Consider the following 19788-nt stretch of genomic DNA (forward strand, 5'->3'; position numbering starts at 1 on the left):
CAATATTCAAGGCACCTCTTTCGGTCTATGATTACGATATATTTTACAAATTAATTGTTTGTTCAGAGTTATAGAGCTAGAAAATTATATGTAATGAGCATTTGCTCACATTTTATTAAAATAATAATATATTTCTTATTGTTTAAATAAGCTATTAATAAAATAATCTAAAGTAGAATGCCTTTTATTTATACTGTATATTATTTTTTACAACTATAACATACAAAATTATGATGACAAAATCTTGAGTGTTTTTTTTTCATAAGTCAAGAAGGTGCACTAAAGAAGATTTCATAAAGTTATTTACACAACAGTTGTAGGTAGTAGTATGCAGTTTATGGTGAAAAGGGGATGATACCCCAACACTATTGAGATGATATAACAAAACAATGATCATAAAATAAATATGATGCAAAAATGCTTTTATAAAAATAAGGTGCAAAATGATAAGAAACCCTTTTTATATCAAACTGAATAAAAGATAGAAAAATCATATAATTCTAATTAAAAAATGTAATAATCATTATATAAATTAGAATCAATAGAAATTTACTTCTAATTCAGTGAGTAAACTTCTAATTAGGGCTGTTGGAAATTCAACAGAAGTTAAAAGTATGGTTATTGTCAGAAACTATTGATCACAAAATTAGTGATTCATATTTTTTTTAATTTTAATTTAGCGGCTACAATCTAGCTGCCCAATTATAGTAATGATAGTGTAGTGCATGAAAAATGTCAGTTCTTGACAGGATTCAAACCTACAGCTCCCAGATGATAAAGAGAGATGCTATTCACTATGCCATGGAGGTTGGTAATAACTACTGTTAATTTGAATATGGTGAAGACTCTTATTCCAGATATCTATTCACCAGATGAAGACTGGTATCTTTATTTATAGTAGAAGTTTGGAGCATATTTCTCATACTATTAGCCCAGTGCTATTTTTTATGACAAGAGCATGTCTGTGAAGGAAGCAGTGTGTCCATTCTGCCCTCGGTGTAAGACTTAATTTTTTCTAGAAATCCACTCTTCTTTCCTGTTATCGCCTTTGCACTGTCATTACATACTACAATACATTTTGTTAAATCTGTGTTATAGTTTTTAGTAGCTTCATAAAAAAAACATCAAAAAGATATTGTCCTGTTGAATGACCAGGCATTGATTTGCAAAACAACATATTTTCTTTGACTGATCTGTTCCTATCGTATTCATTCCTCACAAAATATAAGAACTGGAAAATATTTGCAATATCTGTTTATTGATCAAATTGAATACTAGAAAATTCACTTGAACTCAACTGCTGAATTATCTGATCGCAAACAACAGCAGCCATGTCATCATTTCACTTTGATACTGTGTCATTAGAAAGTGTACATTTTTTAAATATCTTTGCTTCTTCCACACTTATTAAAACACTGACCATATCAATTACAGCAGACAATGTGGGGTTTTCTGCAATTATATGGGGTTTGGATATCTTAGCTACTCTTTATGATACAAGACAAGATGCTTCAAGTGTACTTTTAACAGTATGGCTTGATCTACAAATAGAAACTTGTTGATTTCTTCAAAGTATCTAATTTTCTTTTGGAAAATTCTAAGGGTTTGCTTTTATGATCCAGATGTTTAGTTTCAAAGTGTCAAATTAATTTTGATGGCTTCATGCTTTCATTGGAGAGGACTTGAAAGTAAACAATGCACTGTGGCTTTCCATCCTGGAAGGTAAAACCATTATTTAAATAACTGTATTGTACTATCTTGTCTTTTTACCAATCGATTCACTGGGTGTAGATGGCTTTCTTTGTTTTTCACAAATTTATCCATTTTGCATAAGAATCTAACTGAAAAAAAAGTTGCATTGTTTGACCACACATTAAAAAAAAAAAACTTCAATTATTTTATTCTCAATGAAACTACCCTTTTAAAAACTTAAATAAGGCACCAGACACAGTCTAAATTAAACTGACGTTTTGAAATACCTTACTTCTCTTTTATGCTGAGAGCATGATGTTTTCAAACATATCATATGCATATTTGAACATGACATTCTCTCAGCAAATATTATGCAAGCAGACCAAATTACAAAAAGCATGTACACATCAAGTTGGAATCTCTAAATTACTCATGTTTATTCACTTTATACATGCATGTTCATATCCATCATTATCAATGCAGCTAAATAGTTTTAACTAGGTTTCATTGGGCTGGGATTGAGAGGTCACAAAATTTCATTACATTTTTTTTTTTTTACTTTTTGGGGACCATGGAACTAAAAAGGTTGGGAATCATGATCTACGGGAACTGGTTCATTAAGCTTTAGATGTAAAGTGTTCACTTTTACATCGTACAATTCTTGAATGGTACATCATGTTGCAGTTGTGAAAATGGTTATTTTATTTTCATTAGTTATAAATATTTATTAAAAACTTACATTAAAGTTATCAGGAAGGAAAAAATTCATCAAACTACCACCATTGTTTTGAATGAATAAAAAAATTAAAGTTGAAGAATGTGTATTATGCAGTTCAGTTCAGCAATTCACTGAGGTTTTATTGGTTGTTGAACAGTACATATCAATATCTGTAGCAGGAAGTGTGTGTTTTTGGGACCTACTAGTAATGAGTCAGACTTTGGAAAATGTAAGAAGTGTTTATTTGGTTCAAGACATTATATTGTTTTTAAAAACTATTTGTACCTAGAATATCAGTGTTGTGAAAATGGAAGTATCTACCTCTATTTTCTTAGAAATTTCAATTTTGTTAGCTGTAAAAAAAATACTTCATCGGAAAGAGAGTACAAGTTTTCTTCCTTATTCTTTTAGGTTGGTAGAATATTATGAAGGTATCCTGATATTGAACTTACTAGGCATTAAGGCTAATAGACACCTTAATACTTGAGTTTCAAATCTTACAAATGGAAATTTAAACTTCTATAATCTGGTACAAAGAGGGATTGATTTAATTTAAAACCAGACACTGTGTCCCTTGATCTCTCTATTACAAAATAAAATTCCCTATAAATGAAAGCCAACCCGGAGTATTTCGCTCAGACACTGTACTGACATTAAATATTGAAAGCTCATGGCAAATTTCCAGTTGTTCAGGCTCTATTTGCCTCCAATACAACATGAATCACAGCAACTGTCCCCATTGATCGTACCCCTGCACTTTACAACCATGGCTCAGCCTATTTTGGTGATCTAGCCTCAAATCACAGCTTGGAGACGGATAAAAGAATGTGGTATCATTTACTGAGGTCTTGCCTTCACTCCTTGTACATGCTATGTCATTAATACAATATATTTATTATTAATATTGTGAAGAGCAATGACAAGATATAAATGTTTTTGTCCATCAAAGATTTGTATTTCAGATAACTCTGATTTAACTATCACCAAACAGGATTTTGGGCAAGTGAGATACAAACATAAAAGAGGGACTATTCTACCTGATAGAGAAGATTGAGCAAGCTTTGTACCTTCATACTGCATACAGTAAATATTTTGGCATAATTTTTTGTGGTTATTTATTTTTAAAGTCATTTGCTATGTTGTCTATTACATGCACTAATTAAGTTTCATCGTTTAGGCTTGTCAAAACCTGTAGGTCCGATCTTATCTCCACTCCAAATATATTTTTAGACGCTAAGGAAGACTTTCTTTCGAACATTTTCGACACAACTGTGAGCCATCTGAATGTCGATGTAACTGAAAGTCCATAAGGATTTTGAATTAGGTTTGTACAAACGTGTAGATAAATAATTGTACAGCTTGTATTTCAGGCAGATGAATTTTTTTTGCTCTGAAAGAATTTGCATTATAAATTAACACAAATTTTTCATTGTTTGTTGGTTACGCTAGATCTTGGATACCGGTGTTCTTTGGTGGTTGGGTTTCAATTAGCCACACATTTCAGGTCGCTCTGAGACTGTACAAGACTACACTTCATTTACACTCGCACATATCATCCTCTGAAGTATTATCTGAACGGTAATTACTAAACAAGAAAAAAAGAAAGAAATAGAAAATATGAGTGAGCGATTGGAAACGGGACGAGTGTTTCTTAAATGAGAAAGTAAATTTGGTAGTCGCTTGGTGCTCTGAAATCCAGTTTGGAAAAAAATCAAATAAAAGAAAATTATGACCAACTTTATGTAGGATTAAAGAAAATAAAAGCAATATTTTAGTAAATTACGATTTATTTTTCTGTGTTTAGATGTTTACACAGATATAAATATGTATGAAGACTTTTGTATATTGGTTGGCTCACCTGATTGTAATTCGCTTTCCGTAGAATATTGAAAGCAGTGATCAGGCCGTGGTGTTACTGACGGTGTTAAAACGTTTTGATGAGTTTAGTATGCGATTTCTTTTTTTTACTGACAAAACGTTGTTTATTAACTTCCAATGTATAAAGTAACGTCGGTAAAGAAGCTGCGTGAAGTAAGTATATGGATTTATATTTTTTGTATTACTAGTTTTTCTGTTTGTATTTTTATGTCGGCTTTACTGATATGTGTGTGCATTTTGTTGATTTTTTTTACTATTTATAGGGCTAGTAGTTTTATAAATAATTATTTAATTTCAACAATTATATAATTATCGATTTATTGTTCAAAAATTTTAATGCATTGAGTATTGTATTTTGTGTGAATTATTCAGAATGTGTTTTGTACATAACCTCAATTTTCCGGTAAATACTTTCTACATGTAGATTAATTTTGGAATTACTTTTTTACTCAGTATAAATTACAACTACATTAATAGTTATTAAAACTAACAGCCATTAACAAAAATATTCCTTTTACCATTAAATTTGATTAATGGTAGTGCAGATCAATTACTTGCACTAGTGTTATTATTTTTGTGTATGAAACGAAAAGTTGAAATAAATTGATTTAATTGTTTTATGTATTTTCTTATTATTTTGATCCCAATTTATGGCTTTTTTTGTGTAGAAGTAGTAAAGTTGTTTGTATCTGTATTTATTTTAATATGTATGTTGAATTCTGTAATCTTGATTGTACAAAATCCAACATTATTTATTTAAAAGTATGAACTTAACTATATAAATTCAGCTGGTGTATGTCATTTAGATTTCTCATCTCCTAAGTATGAACATTATCATGAATTCATATATCTCTGGTGTTAATGAATGTAATTATAAAATTGGTGTTTTTTTAGTGTATTTAGTATAAATATAACATGCTAAATATACATATTATGTGCTGTATAATAAATTAAATGCCATAGTAAACTAATATATAAACAAAGGTAAATATAGTATAGTAAAATTATGTATAAATGTAATGCTTTAGTATAGTGTTATTATACCAGTTAGCGAGATAAAACATATTATAGATCTGTTTATTATTAGTGTATTCACACCTACTTGATTGAAATAGCAAAATATTTTGCTATATAAAAACATTTCTTCACTTATTAAATTATTGGTTTAGTAATGTTTTTTTTTCCAGTTATTAGAAGAAGAACGTAAATCAAGAAAACAAAAAGAAGATGAGGTACTTAAATTTAAATCAGAATTGGAACGGAAAAACCGACTGCTTTCAACTTATAAGAATTTGTCTGCTGTCTCACAGTAAGTAGAGGAATAATTTATTTTTATGTTTTTGTCCAAGATGATCATGATGATATTAATATGAAATTTAAACTTTTGTAATAACTTGCTGAACCAGTTGTCTAGTAAAACCTTCCTTTAAAAATCTATTTTAAAGATGATTCAAACATTTTAAAGTAGATTTAAAAAAATGTTATTTATAATTCAGTTTGGTTCAATGAGTTATTTCAAAAGTTTAAATTTCTTAGTAATTTATTTAAATTATTTTTAGAGTCAATTCTAAATAATCTTATGTAAACACATAAAAATAACCATTTAACGCATTCATTCCCGATCATGTATTATGTTTACCAGCCTATTTGTTGGATCAAATTATTAAGATTCTTACTATGATTAAGGTTAAACTACTATTATTAAGGTTTCTAATTATGGAAATTTAATTTTTTTTTTAATGATTTCACTAAAATCTTGATAAAAGCGTCTTATTATGTATTTTCAATGAACGATCAGTTTGTAATTGGATTCAATATGTATGTGTATGAACCCTTTTTATTTTTGATTTTGATTGTGGATTCGGATTAACAAAAATATGAGGATTACAAAACTATGCAAATTGTTGCGATCAGCTGTCAGGTTCATCTCAAAAATGGCCACCAGAATTAAAAATTTGTAATAATCATTAAATAATAATGTTGTAAGCTATCAAGTTGGTTTAAATGCATTGATGTATGCATAAAATATATAAATATCAAGTTTAAGACTCCAAAATTATGGAAAACTTAACTTTTTAATAATTGAAAAAAGTAAAATACGCTCTGAGACCGCCAAAAAATTAGATAAATATTAATATTAATATATAATAATAAAATAAATATTAATAAATATTAATATAATAATATTAATAGGAGCTTAAAACCATAAACTGATTTGCACCACCTACAGATTTATAAAAACAGTTTTTAAGTAGAAAAATTTGAAACGTTTTAATTTTAACATCCTGAAAAGGAACCAATGTCATATAGGACTTTTAATAGACTGTTAATTATGATAAATAATTGGCTACCAGTTAGTAGTCACATGACCTAAGGGAACTTTAAAACTAAAAATTCATACATATCTCATCCCATAAAAATGTATGTGCGTTTGTTGTGTGCTCATATTTTTATTTTAGTTGCTATTGGTACAGAGCGGACCAGTGGTGGTGTGCTGTGCGCAGCGTATAAATGATATATGCTTCTCAAGCGATTGATTCGTTCAAATGATTTATACGTCTCGATTGATTCATTCATTCAAACAATTTATACTTCTTGATACAAATGATTTATTCAAAATAATATATGTGTTTTGGGGATAAAAGATGAAAACATTGGGGTTAGAGCTGTGTTAAAAAATCACAACTCAAGAAACAGCTAAAAATGTTCAGGATTTTGAAGCTTTTCATTGTTAAAGTTTTTGCTGTTAGTACGGTAAATTTATGAATGTTATTTAGTTACAGTCTGCAAAAACATTTAATAAAATCAACCATGTAGTGGTGTTTTTTTCTTGTAAAATCTATAAATGGCAATTTCATTAAATCAAACAGTACTCATATAAATATTATACAAACATGTAGGTCTAATAATCTAAGTTAAGTAGAAGTTAGAGGTAATAACTTTGTTAGAAATTAATTAATAATTGAGAGAACAGTAAGTAATAAGGATGTTGGTTCAGGACAGTCTTATTAAACTTTTCATTAATAACTGGTTTAAACATGTTTTGTTCATTTAAACATGATCATTGATATTTTTGTTTGTATTTTATATTATAAGGGTAAATCAAATATAAATCAGAATTTTTGTTTTATAATTTATTAAAGATTAATAAAAATACATACACACAATATTATTATTATTTTTCTATATTATTATATTATATTATTTTTTTAAAATTATTTCTCTCTTTTGGAAACACATTTTTCCCAGCGGATAAGTAGCTTTTTGACTCCACTATCATAAAGTGAAGGTGGCCTGGGCGTGATGTCAACCAATTGCGCTCGAATGCTTCAACAGTAGCATTGTCTTAAAATTTCCATCTTCCAAGTGCTTTTAGCGGCCCAAATAAATGATAATCACAGGGTGAAAAGTCCGAACTGTATGGAGGGTGCTCCAGTGTAGTTCAGAGTAGGATGCAATTTTTTCTTGAGTTTGAGCTGCAGTATGGGGTCGAGCGTTGTTGTGAAGCAGAATGACACCTCTGATTGGAAATTGATGTCTTTTTTGACGATATGTGAGTTTTGCTTCGTCTGAAAGTTGGCAGTAGTATGCAGAATTCACTGCATGATGTTCATGAAGAAAATCAACATGCAAAACTCCTTTGAAATCAAAAAATATTATGGCCAGAACCTTTCCAGTTTACAGATGGGTTTTGGCTTTAATGGGTACAGTCTCTCTATCTTTTTCACCACTCTATATTTGCCTGTTTTAATTCTGGGGTATAATGGTGCACCCAAGTTTCATCGCAGGTCATGAATCGATGCAGAAAAAATTCTTGAGCTTGGAAACGACTTAACACCTTTAGCCAATAGAGCTTCTGACCTTTGGTGAGAAGACAAGGAACCCATTGTGCTGCTACTTTTTTAAATCCAAGATCACCAGTAATTATTACCTGAGCATTGGCTTAGCTTATTCTGATCTTAGAAGTAATTTCTGCAATTGTTAATCAATAAGGTAAAGAACCATGAGAATTTTCAGCCGTACCACTTGTCCTTGACTGGTGTTTGTGACCTTCATTTTAAACTGGTTCTCCTTCTGAAAACTGCTTATGCCAATCATACACTTTAGTCTTTTTAATTGTGCCTCAAATTATGCCTGAAGTGTTCTCAAAATTTCGCATCATCTACACCCTCTGCCGTGAGAAATTGAATAATAACACATTGCGCAACATGTGATGATGGCTCCTGCTCTGACATTCTGATACTGACTAGAAGAAAGTAGTGAGCTGGCTTTGCAAGAGTGGGATCCCATCCAAACATCCCTACATAAATCACTGAGAAGCCATGCCCCTATCCATTAGCTGAGCATCAACAACAAAAATTCCCGTTTATATTTGATTTACCCTTGTAGTATCAGTAAAATGTGATTTTTTTTGGCCAGAATTTCTTTTGAAGTGCAGTAGAATTATTTATTATATCTTTTTAATTATTTCTGGATTTACTTGTTCAGTATAACATACTTTTGAATTATCACAGTTGTTACAAATCTTCTAATAATTTTTTTTCAGTATTTTAAGTTTTGCCTTGCTGATTACATTTAGTAGTCAATCCAATAAATAAAATTAGTTTTTACTTGCAGTGTGAAACTTCCTGAGTTTATTAGTTTCTTTGATATCATTGGCATAACAATTATTATTTTTAAAAATTGTGTTTTTTTTACAGTTGACTGATAAATCAAATCCTTTTGTAGAGTATAATTTTAATTGTAGCTGTATAGAACATAATAGGAAATACTGTTTATTACCCCGTCTCTCAATCTCCCACCATTTCTATCCATGTGTTTGTGTGAGTGTGTGCATGTGCACGCACGCATGTGTGGATGTACGTGTAGTGAATCTGAACTGTTTTAATAAAAAATTGCAATATGATTTCAGTTTGGCAGTTGTTGAAGCAAGGAATAGCAATGCTGTTCCTGTTATGGTACTTCGGGAAGATGAATTACGTCAACAGTTGGAGTTTAATATCAAACGGTTAAAAGAAAGTGAGAAGGTAATGTTGATTTTATTTTATTTTATAAAATAATTATGGTTTATTGATTGTAATATTATTTCTTGACTTTTATGTTTGCAGTGCCTAGGAATTCAGAATTTGAATTTCAGTATTTGGTATAAAGAGTTAATTAGTCAGAGAAAGTTTTATTATTTTTTGAATTCACATAATGTAACCACAGATTTATTTTTCTTCATATGAAAACAGAGCTAAAAGTGATTGAAATTATATGAGGGAGTTTCAAAACGTTCTGAGGCTAGCTCTGTTAACAAGAAACTACTTTATTTATCTGTGTACTCCCTGTCACCTTCAAAGTGGTTCCCTTGCATAGCAATACAGTGTTCCCAGAGTTCTTGTCACTTCTGGGATGTGTTCTGTAAGCCCACTTCTTTAAGTATTAGAAGTACCTTCTGTGATTTGCACTGGATCTCTGCAATGGTGTCAAAACAATGCCCTTTAAGCTGGGTTTTCAACTCTGAGAAGACGATCTTCCCTCAGCTGTGTTAAGACCAGCCACCCAGCTCAGCCAGACTCAGCTGTGTTAGAACTTGCTATTGGTGGTCTGACCACTGAGGACAAATTCTCATTGCACAATGCTGCGAATGTAAAAAAAAAGACGATCATGCACTTATTTGAATTGCGTATCTGCCTTGCCTTTTTTGTTAGCAAAAGAAATACCGTGATATCATTGGAGAATGGCCTGCCTAAAAGAAAACAAACAAAAATGGACAGACTTGTGATCTCTGACTAAAGGAGAATGGCAACTAAACCATGTTATGGAGAAACACCACCACAAGCAGATCTACAATGTAAAAGTTCTCCGAGGAGTAGACACAGGCTCAGATCACTACATATGTAGTCAAAATTGAAATTAGATTTATTCCCCAATAAAGCAACAATCCAAGCCCCTATAACTAAACTAAAAATGGACCCTACCTAAATAATCAAGAATGAAAGTTACCAAAAAGCAACCGAAAAAATAATAGTCACGGATAAACTGGAAGATCTAGTCAACAACCTTAAGCATATTGCAAAGAATTAGCCCCAATAAAATCCCATAAAAACATCAATGTTGTAACAGTGAATGTGACAAAACAGAAGAGAAAAGGCATCAAGCATGGTTATTTCACCAATCCCAAAAATCAGAAACATCCTTCCAAAATCTAGTAAAACAAAGAAAAGAAACCACCCGAACCTTAAGAAGAATAAAAAGACAACACCATAAAGACACTCTGAAGTCAGAAGAAGAATTCATTAAAACATAGTCAAGAGACTATTTCAATCTTCAAAATCTTCAATAATAAACTCCAAAAATATGAACCCCCAACCATACTAATAAAGAATGAAAATGGTAAACTGGCCCATAACAATAAAGACAACGCGGAAATCCTAGCTAAATATTTCAACAAACTCCTAAATTGCAAAGAACCAATAGAACTTCTAAACTTCAACACCAACACCCCAATAACAACACCACCAGGAATCATCAATCATTCCACAATAAAAGAAGTCTATCAGGCACTGGGTGAAATGAATAATTACAAAGCAGTAGGAGAAGATCAGACTTTTGTAGAGATGTGGAATCATGCAGGAAGATCAGCAAAAATTGTCCTTGAGCAACAGCTTGTCAACATCTGGATCAAAGTGGAACTACCAGAACACTGGATGACAACAGCCCTCATCCATCCACTATACCAAAAAGGAGACAAAACAGACCGTAACAATTGCAGGGGAATCTCACTCCTACACATAACATACAAGATTCTTTCAAGAATCATTCTCAGCAGGATTGGTTCACAATTCGAGAAAGAACTAGTAGAATTTCAGGGAGGTTTCAGACCCTGGAGGAGCTGTCCAGACCAGATCATGAATCTCAAACTAATAATGGTTTTCAACAGGAAAAGACACAGAGACATGGTGATAACATTTGTAGATTTCAAGAAAGCTTGACTGCATTCACAGAAAATTACTACTAAAAGTTCTAAGACGTCGTACTACATACCAGATTAATAAACAGGATAAAACCCCCTCACAAACACCAAGTCAAAGGTAAAATTCAGAGGCGAGCTCCCTGAGCCATTTGAGTACAAAACAGAACTGCGCCAAGGAGACGGGCTCTCACCGCTATTATTCAACTGTGCTCTAAAAATGTAATGAGGGTGTTGCTTAAAATCCTAAGACTCCAGAAAATGGAAAGAATTGGAAGAACCTGTATCAATAAAAAGTGCCAAAAAGACGGGCAGTGGTGGATTGTACTCTACAAAGTTGTGTACATAGAGTTAGAACACATCACCGGTATTATACATAGAGGAAACTAGGATTCTTTAGACATATGAGGTTCAAAACTAATGAAACAGCTTGTACTGTACAATCTTGACTCAAAAAACAAGACGGGATGCAGATGGATCAGAGAAATAAGAGAGGATCTGAAGGAAATCTGCCTTACCAGAAAACACCACATATAAGATAAAATTAAATAAGAAAATCATGAACAAAAACACTTGCTTCATACACTTGCAAGAAAAAAATGGAAAAAAAAAACTCGCAACACAAACATTTTCAACACTAGAAGGGGCACAAAAAGCAGAATGTATGAAAAAGTCCTGGGAGGACTACAACATTATTTATTTATTCACATTTAATATGTGAATAAACACAAAGTATCAAAACAATTAAAAGTTGTTTAAATTATTTACAATAGCGTGCATATTAATCTAAACCCAGATGTTACGTAATAAAAAGCAACTTTATTTAGAAAAAAAGTCATACCTGTACAATTTATGAATATCTAATAGTTATGTCCAACCTTTATTTTTAATTATTTCACGTACATGATTTGGCATCGATTAAACAAATGCACTACTTATTTTTTTGATTTCTTCATAATGAAACCATACCGATATTCTAGAAATGAAGTCAATTTTTATGGTAAAATTCATTTTTGACGGTAGTGTTTTAATTATTGCCTAATGATTTTCAATTGGGCTTATGTGTGGGGTGTTGTTAGACATGGGAGAACTTTTGTGTTTCATTCCTCAGAAAATTTTTCGACATTCTTTGGCAGTATGACATGATGCCAAATATTGTTGGCCTTGTGGGAATTTGTTTTGAAGTTGTGTCACAACACTTTCCTTTAGAATCTAGCCATCTTTATCACTTTTCAACATACCATGTACTGGAAGCAATAAACAAGGGCCTTCAACTGTTAAACAACCCATAATATTTTTTCTTGGAATGTTTAACTGATGTTGGATACGATCCAGAGATGTGTATCTGATGCTTTTCTAATGTGTGGAACCCATTGTTCCCGAACATAAAAATATGATGAAAATATAACATTTCCCAGTCTTTTTTGGTCCAGTTAGCATGTGCTTTAGCCTACAATAGCCTTATTTTTATACATTGCTGATGTTTTTAACTAGTTGGCCAATTAGTTTTCCATTCAGCTGCATGAAGTTGGTGTCTGACAGTTGTTATGTAATCTGTTCCACTGGTTGCTAATTCTTGATTTAAGTCCACAGCAGATAATTTTCGATTGAGTTTACTTTTTCCTTTTAATAACCGATACTGTGTTGGAGTAGTTTTTCTTTTACAGCCACATTTGCTGCCTTTCCTTTGAGATGAAAGAAACCAGTTTCTTTAATTATTTTAAAACAGCACTCACTATCCCTAGTCCAACACCACACTCAGAAGGTATTTGTCATTGTGCCACAATAGTATTTTCAGAAAGAGAAGCAATTTCCAAACACTTGCTTGGAGTTATGTCCATTATTATATATTCAAAGACATCCAGTACAAAAAATAAAAAAATGTGATTTTGTAATAAAAAATGAAATAAAGTTTTACAAAATATTTATGTAAATTGTGAAATAGAACAATAATCTTGTATTACACAGACAACTTAAAGAATGGGTATGGTCAAGCAGTGTAGCCACAACATAGAAATAAACAATAAATTTCCTTTGTTCAGATTAATTTACACCACTGCATGCAGATGATTCAGGAGAAAGGGAAATAATTTGGGAAATGATTCTAGAGCTTGAAATAAGGAAAAAAGTTTATATAAACATATGTCCAAAAACACTTTGTTATAGAATTACATTCAGCGAAAATTTTCGCCTGGATTTCAGTTCCCCTGGTGAAATGGGGCCTTAATAAAATTTTTAAGGTATTATATAAAGGGTAAAGTTGATGGTTTCTTATGTTTTTTGACCTGAAAAACTGAATAAAACAAGTCGACACATGACAGACACACATGATGAACTGATTGTTTGCATTCTCATTGTTGCTGCCCTCATCCAAAAACATGAAGATATTAGGTTAGGACAGAAACAGAAAAGGTAAGGAAACGAGTTGAAAAGTGCATTGATGTCAGTGGTGGAATTATATGAACTTTTAAATTAATAGTGTTTTTATTGCAGTAAATTAAAAGTATTTTAATTTTTTAAACCTCTGAATTTATTGTACTAAAAAAGGTGTTTTTAAATTTTACAAATTTATAACATATTTCTGTTAAGTTTTGTTTTTAATAATGAAAGTTCTTTTTTTTCATAGACTTCATTGTATTAATTTTCTTAGAATTAAATTCTCTACACGTATTTGTAATAATATATACATATTTATTAGTCATTTAAAAACATTATTGTACTTCAAACCTAAAAAAAACATGTTTTTCATCACTGAATTTTTCTGTTAATTATTGTTTGTCTTCCATTGTGTATAACAGCAGATTAAACTGTTTTTTAAGTTTTTAACTTACAGTACCATAAAACTGTTCACAAAATTATTCACAAATTTTTTTTTTAATTTTATTTATTTTAGCGTTATAATATAAAGAATTTTGTTTTTTTTTACTTCCTTGTACAAAGTAAAGGAAGGCATAACTGAAAATCGATTATCTGTAGGATGTTGAAATTTTGGATTTAGGACTGTTGTAGCACCTAGTTGTGCACCTCCCCTTTTGATTGCAATTGACTGACCAAAAGTGTCCAAAAAAGCCCAAAATCCAAAGAATTAGGATTTTGAATATTTTATTTTATTTTGGATTTTTTTTTTTTAATATCACGTATATTTATTGGAGCTTTTCTTCTTATATTAATGCACCAAATCAGCTCCCAAAGTATTTCTATGCATTTTGAATTCTCCCTGTTACATTTATTATATATATATATATATATATTGATTAAGGTAACACACAAATAATGCATAAATTTCATTTCAAATGAACTGAAAGTCAATAATTTTTAACAAAGGTCAGCCAGATGTTGGCAGAGCACAGTATGATGAAAAAAGTTTTCATTTTTCATCAGTTTAGGACCATAACCTCTGCAGAAGTAAGTGTAGCTAAAGAATTCAGTGGTTCTTATTTTGTTTTCACTTGGTTGCATAGGAAGAGGTGTTCTATGCAACAGATTGGTTTTGCAGTTATTTTAAATGAATAAATAATAAAAACTTGATTTTGACAGAAATGTGAAGAGCTTGTCGCACGTTTAGAAGAAGTGAACCGGTTCTATGAAACAGCTAATAATGGTGTTATTAATCAGCAGTTACTTGTTCAACAGTTGGAGGCACTAAATGTAGAAAAATCCAATGAAATAAAACAGCTACAGAGTAAGTTGAAATTAAATTTATTTTATATCAGTCATAAATTTTATACTGCCTTAATATTATATTATTTCTATCACTGCTGTTTGGTATATTAGGTTGTTTGAACTTACAACTGTGGGGTTTTATTCTAGTTTAGTTGACCATATGATTATTTAATCAATTTTTTCTGGCTGGTTTTATTAATGAGAAAAGTATAAAATTTTCTCAGCTGGTTCTTCTTGCACATTTTTCAGCACATGTATATATCAAGATTAAGGTTACAAAATTATTATAAGTGTCAAGTTGTCTTTAATTGATTTAAAAGCTTAGGCTTAGATTAAAATCTTTTACTTTTTCTAATTTATTGTATTAAAAATAGAAATTATAATTGTAATATTTAAAAATAGAATAAATAATGAATAATCTATTTGCTTTATTCATAATTGTTATTATTATTATTGTTTTTCACTACAGAAAAATTAATACACTATGACTTTGTTATATGTTGTCTGATGTAGAAAATTATCTCAAATTATTCTTGAAATAATTCTGTAATTCAGTGTTCTCTTAATTATTTAATTAAGTGTGTTCTGCTCTGATATACTGTTGAATAGTGCAACATTTATTTCTGCATTAACATTTTTGGCATTTGCAAAATTATGATAAAACCACTTTTTATCCATTATCTTCACTGTATTATCACTATCCTTATCAATAGCAAATACATACTGGTAATAAAAAACAAATTTAGCTGACCTAAAAAAATGTTAACCTTAAATTAGGATGTAAGCATGTTGTAATGATTATTTTAATGTAAATTAATTAATCTTTTTATAAAAACGTTAGATTTTTTTAAATAAAAATAGCTCTACTGCTACATTTTTCATAGTTATCATTCATGAATCTTCAGTAAAGGATGGTAATTATGTTATATTTTTAATTTTGTGTCTCAGTTCTGTAAATGGGTAAAAGGCAGGGTCATTGATGTAGTTTCATACAGCTTAATAATACTAGCCTCATACAGAAAGGTTATTGAAATTCTAAAAACATAATAGCTTACTGAAATACCCACTTAATTGAGTTGCTGTGGTGAAAGCTTGTGTTTATTGAATGCTCTTGAATAACATAGGTGTACAGTATTTTCTTTATTATTATTTCGCAGTACTTCTTACATAAGTCAATAAATGAATTGCTATGATTATCTGTGTGTATTTTGAAAATGTTTATCGAGATGATTTTGTTGAGTGAAAAGAAGAAAAAAACTGCAGAAAATATTATTAATATTCCTTTTCGAAGCCATTTTTAGATTTTGATTATTATCAGTTGCCTTTTTTGGATTTCATACTCAGGTTGTGGAGATCACATCACTAGTTTGTACGGGTGCAGCAGTGAATCAGGTGATTCTAAAAACATTTAATAATGTTTTTAGAATAAATTATTCATTTTATTTGGTTTTAACAAGTATGAACTCAGTATAGATGTGAAAGCATCTACAGTTTTTGATTTTAAGCCATTGAAAAGAGAAATTTATCATCCAAAAATTACTTCTTGTAGATGACTGCCATTCCACCATACACACTCGGTAAGTCTCTTGCTAAAGTCGCCGTTACTCTTTGCAGCATCCATAGTGGAATTTTAGGGTTTTGAGAAGCCTAGTATCTGAAATTTTGCTTGTTAACAAATCCTGACAAATGATCATCACTCATCAATAAATTGTTAAGGTCTTCTTTCCTTTCATTAATTAACTGTAGTAAAGTTTGACAGATATTTTCCCTGTTTTCATACTCACATTTGTTTGTGTATTGTATTGAGTTATTTGTATTTTATATGGGTGAAGTTTGAGGTCATATGTAAAATTTTCTGTATATTGCAATCATTACCGCCTTTCTTCTTTAGTGTAGAATTAGTGGTCTTAAAGTTTTAAACTCAATGACATGAGCTAATATAACAGCATGATTGCGATCAATTGAATAATATTTTCAAAATTCATGATTAGCTACACATTTTCTAAACATTCACATTTACATTTAAAACTAATCTTTTTAACTACTTTGTAGTTGTATAACTTTTTCTTCTAATTATAAGTTGTAGTGTGCTAATAAATTAATATAATGTAAAAATGGTAATAAATAGAGAGGATGTACTGAACTGCAGGAAAATGTTGCCTGAGATAAGGAGATTAAATGTAAGTTCTCCGATTAAAAATCCAAATAAAAAGATTGATAAATTAATTAAAATGAATAAAAAATACTTCAGACCAAATTAGTGAGCTGGAAGTCCTTATGAGAAAAAATAATTAATTATTTTTGGATTGGAGCAAGTAAAAAATGAAAACTTTTATGGTATATATAATAATGTGATTGGTCTGTGTGGCAGTGTGCTGCGGAGACTGATGTTAAAGTTGGTGACATAAATTTAATGGTTGGATTGGAATACTGGTATAAATTGAATTCAATTGTTGTCATCTGTTCAAATGTGGTAAAATACAGGATGCTCCACAGCAACTATAATTTAAGGCCAGTAAATCTTTTTTTTTATTAAAGCAAGGGCAAACATTTTAATGTTCTTTAATTAAAGATATACTCATTGAAAAGATATGAGTTTTAAGATATTTACACAATTATATGTATTTTAAGATACTCAGAGAAAAGAGAAATGCTAAGAATGTTAATTAAAATATGAATGCACTTAAATAATTCAGAGAAAGGGTCAAAAGGTTATGATCTGGTTATTAATGGCAAATTTCACAAGTATGACAACCTGATTAAGTTGTATAATCCAGTTATTGGTTATTAAAGTAAGAAGAGAAGAAGGTTTAGAAAATTATCTAGATCAGATATTGGAGAGTTTTCTGCCGCAGAAAAGATTAAACTGCATTGAAATAGCCAGATGAAAATAAAGAAAAGCCAATAAATTCATTATCTTTTGCTCTTGTCAATATCATAGCTTACAATTTTAATGGAATAAAAAATAAGTTATTTGGTTTGGATTTCAGTAATTTTTTTTATAAATATGGGATTTTTTATTGTTTGAAACTATTTTAGACTGTGATAGTGAATTTATTGAAATTATGGATATTTTTGGAATTCATATATGGAAGCCAGCAACTGAAATTTCTCACTGGCAAATGGACAGAAACATTTTAGGGATAAGAAACTATGATAAACTAAGCAAAATTGATTAAATTTAGTAGTTAAGAAATAAGGATGTGATTATAATAAATGAAAATTTGCTGCCTGTATTTATTATTTCAGTTTATGTAAATTGTAGATACTTGCATTAGGACTTCACAGAGTTGTACAAAACATTGCAGGACAACAATAATCGTAAGTTTTTGTTGATTGTGATTTTAATGATTAATTGCTACTGAACAGGAAGCTCATAATGTTACAATTATGAAACAAACTACTTAGTTTCATAGAAAAGAATTTCTAAAGACAAAGTTATTAATTCAAATGAATGGGCAATATTAAATTTCTTTGATATGGTGATTTAAATGATTTTACTCAAAATTATCCTTATGGTGAATATACTTTTATACGATCTTAGGGTGTTGGTTATTGATTGTTATGCTGTTTTAACAGAGGTAGTGGTGCCTTTTGTAAAGTCCTTTGAGGTGATCAGTGTTCTGTTTATCTCCCAATTTCTGTTGAACTGTAACTGTGGGAGGTTCTTACCTAATAACTGTTAGAGGTTTACTTCTGTTGAAACTAATATGAAAGGAAAAGGATAAAAGGTTATATCAAGAATCGATACATTCAATTGTGACAAACCTACATGGTAATATTCTTAATTCAGAAGACTTTTTAGGTATTATTTACAGTTGCTGTATCATAAAGAAAATAATTTAAAGTTAATATGCAAACAGAAATAGTATGATACACAGTGTTTAAAGATCTGCTCAGAGCTTTTTGAATTATTAAATAAATTTAGAAAAATGGATTTGCCAGTAATTAAGGATAAATATGTAAAACATAGAATGTACTATAATTGACTTACGTAAGGATAAAAATGACTGAAAAATAATGATAAAAATGAGGAATAAATATATTATTAACCTGAAATATGTAGTTGGTTTTTGCAAAGGAAAGGAATTAGTCCATTCTTTTAAGGAAAATTGATTTTTATTCCTTTAGATTATTACATATGTATAGTAGAATATATGATGCAGGAGTTGCAGCAGAAAATTAAAAAAAAGATAGGCTTATATTCCTCATTTATGAGGGTAACTCAAATATAAACCAAAATTTTTGTTTTTTAATTTATTGAAGGATAATAAAAATACATACTCACAATATTATTTTTCTACATAATTTTCTCTTTTGGAAACACATTTTTCCCAGTGGATAGGTGGCTTTTTGATCCCACTATTGTAATGTGAAGGTGGGTGTGACGTCAACCAATTGCACATGAACGCTTCAACAGAAGCATCATCTTCAAATTTCTGTTCTTCAAGTGCTTCTTTTAGTGGCCCAAACAAATGATAATCGCAGGGCAATAAGTTCGGACTGTATGGAGGGATGGAGGGTGCTCCAGTGTAGTTCAGAGTAGGATGCAATTTTTTCTTGAGTTTGGGCCATGGTATGGGACCAAGCATTGTCGTGAAGCAGGTTAATGTCATGGATTGTAAGTTGATGCCTTTTTTGACGGTATGTGAGTTTGCTTCATCTAAATTTGGCAGTGGTATGCAGAATTCACTGTACAATGTTCATGTAGAAAATACATGCAAAACTCCTCCTTTGAAATCAAAAATACTGTGGTCAGAAATTTTCCAGCTGACAGTCGAGTTTTGGCTTTAATGGGTGCAGTTTCTCCCTTTTTTTGCCACTCCATACTTGCCTGTTTTGATTCTGGGGTGTAATGGTACTCCTAAGTTTCATTGCAGGT

At 30.4% G+C, this 19788-nt stretch overlaps 1 protein-coding gene across 1 annotated transcript in view; it reads left to right on the forward strand.

Moving 5' to 3' along the window:
• Nucleotides 1-4298: 4298 nt before the first annotated feature.
• Nucleotides 4299-19788, forward strand: part of LOC142321751 (uncharacterized) — a 76443-nt gene continuing 60953 nt past the window's right edge. The window contains exons 1-4 of the mRNA XM_075360097.1: nucleotides 4299-4441; nucleotides 5476-5597; nucleotides 9201-9315; nucleotides 14781-14925. Coding sequence (XP_075216212.1) covers nucleotides 4406-4441; nucleotides 5476-5597; nucleotides 9201-9315; nucleotides 14781-14925 — 418 coding nt within the window. The 5' untranslated portion in view covers nucleotides 4299-4405. The remainder of the gene's footprint in view (nucleotides 4442-5475; nucleotides 5598-9200; nucleotides 9316-14780; nucleotides 14926-19788) is intronic.

This window comes from Lycorma delicatula, chromosome 3 (assembly GCF_047948215.1).
Source record: "Lycorma delicatula isolate Av1 chromosome 3, ASM4794821v1, whole genome shotgun sequence".
Taxonomy (NCBI): domain Eukaryota; kingdom Metazoa; phylum Arthropoda; class Insecta; order Hemiptera; family Fulgoridae; genus Lycorma; species Lycorma delicatula.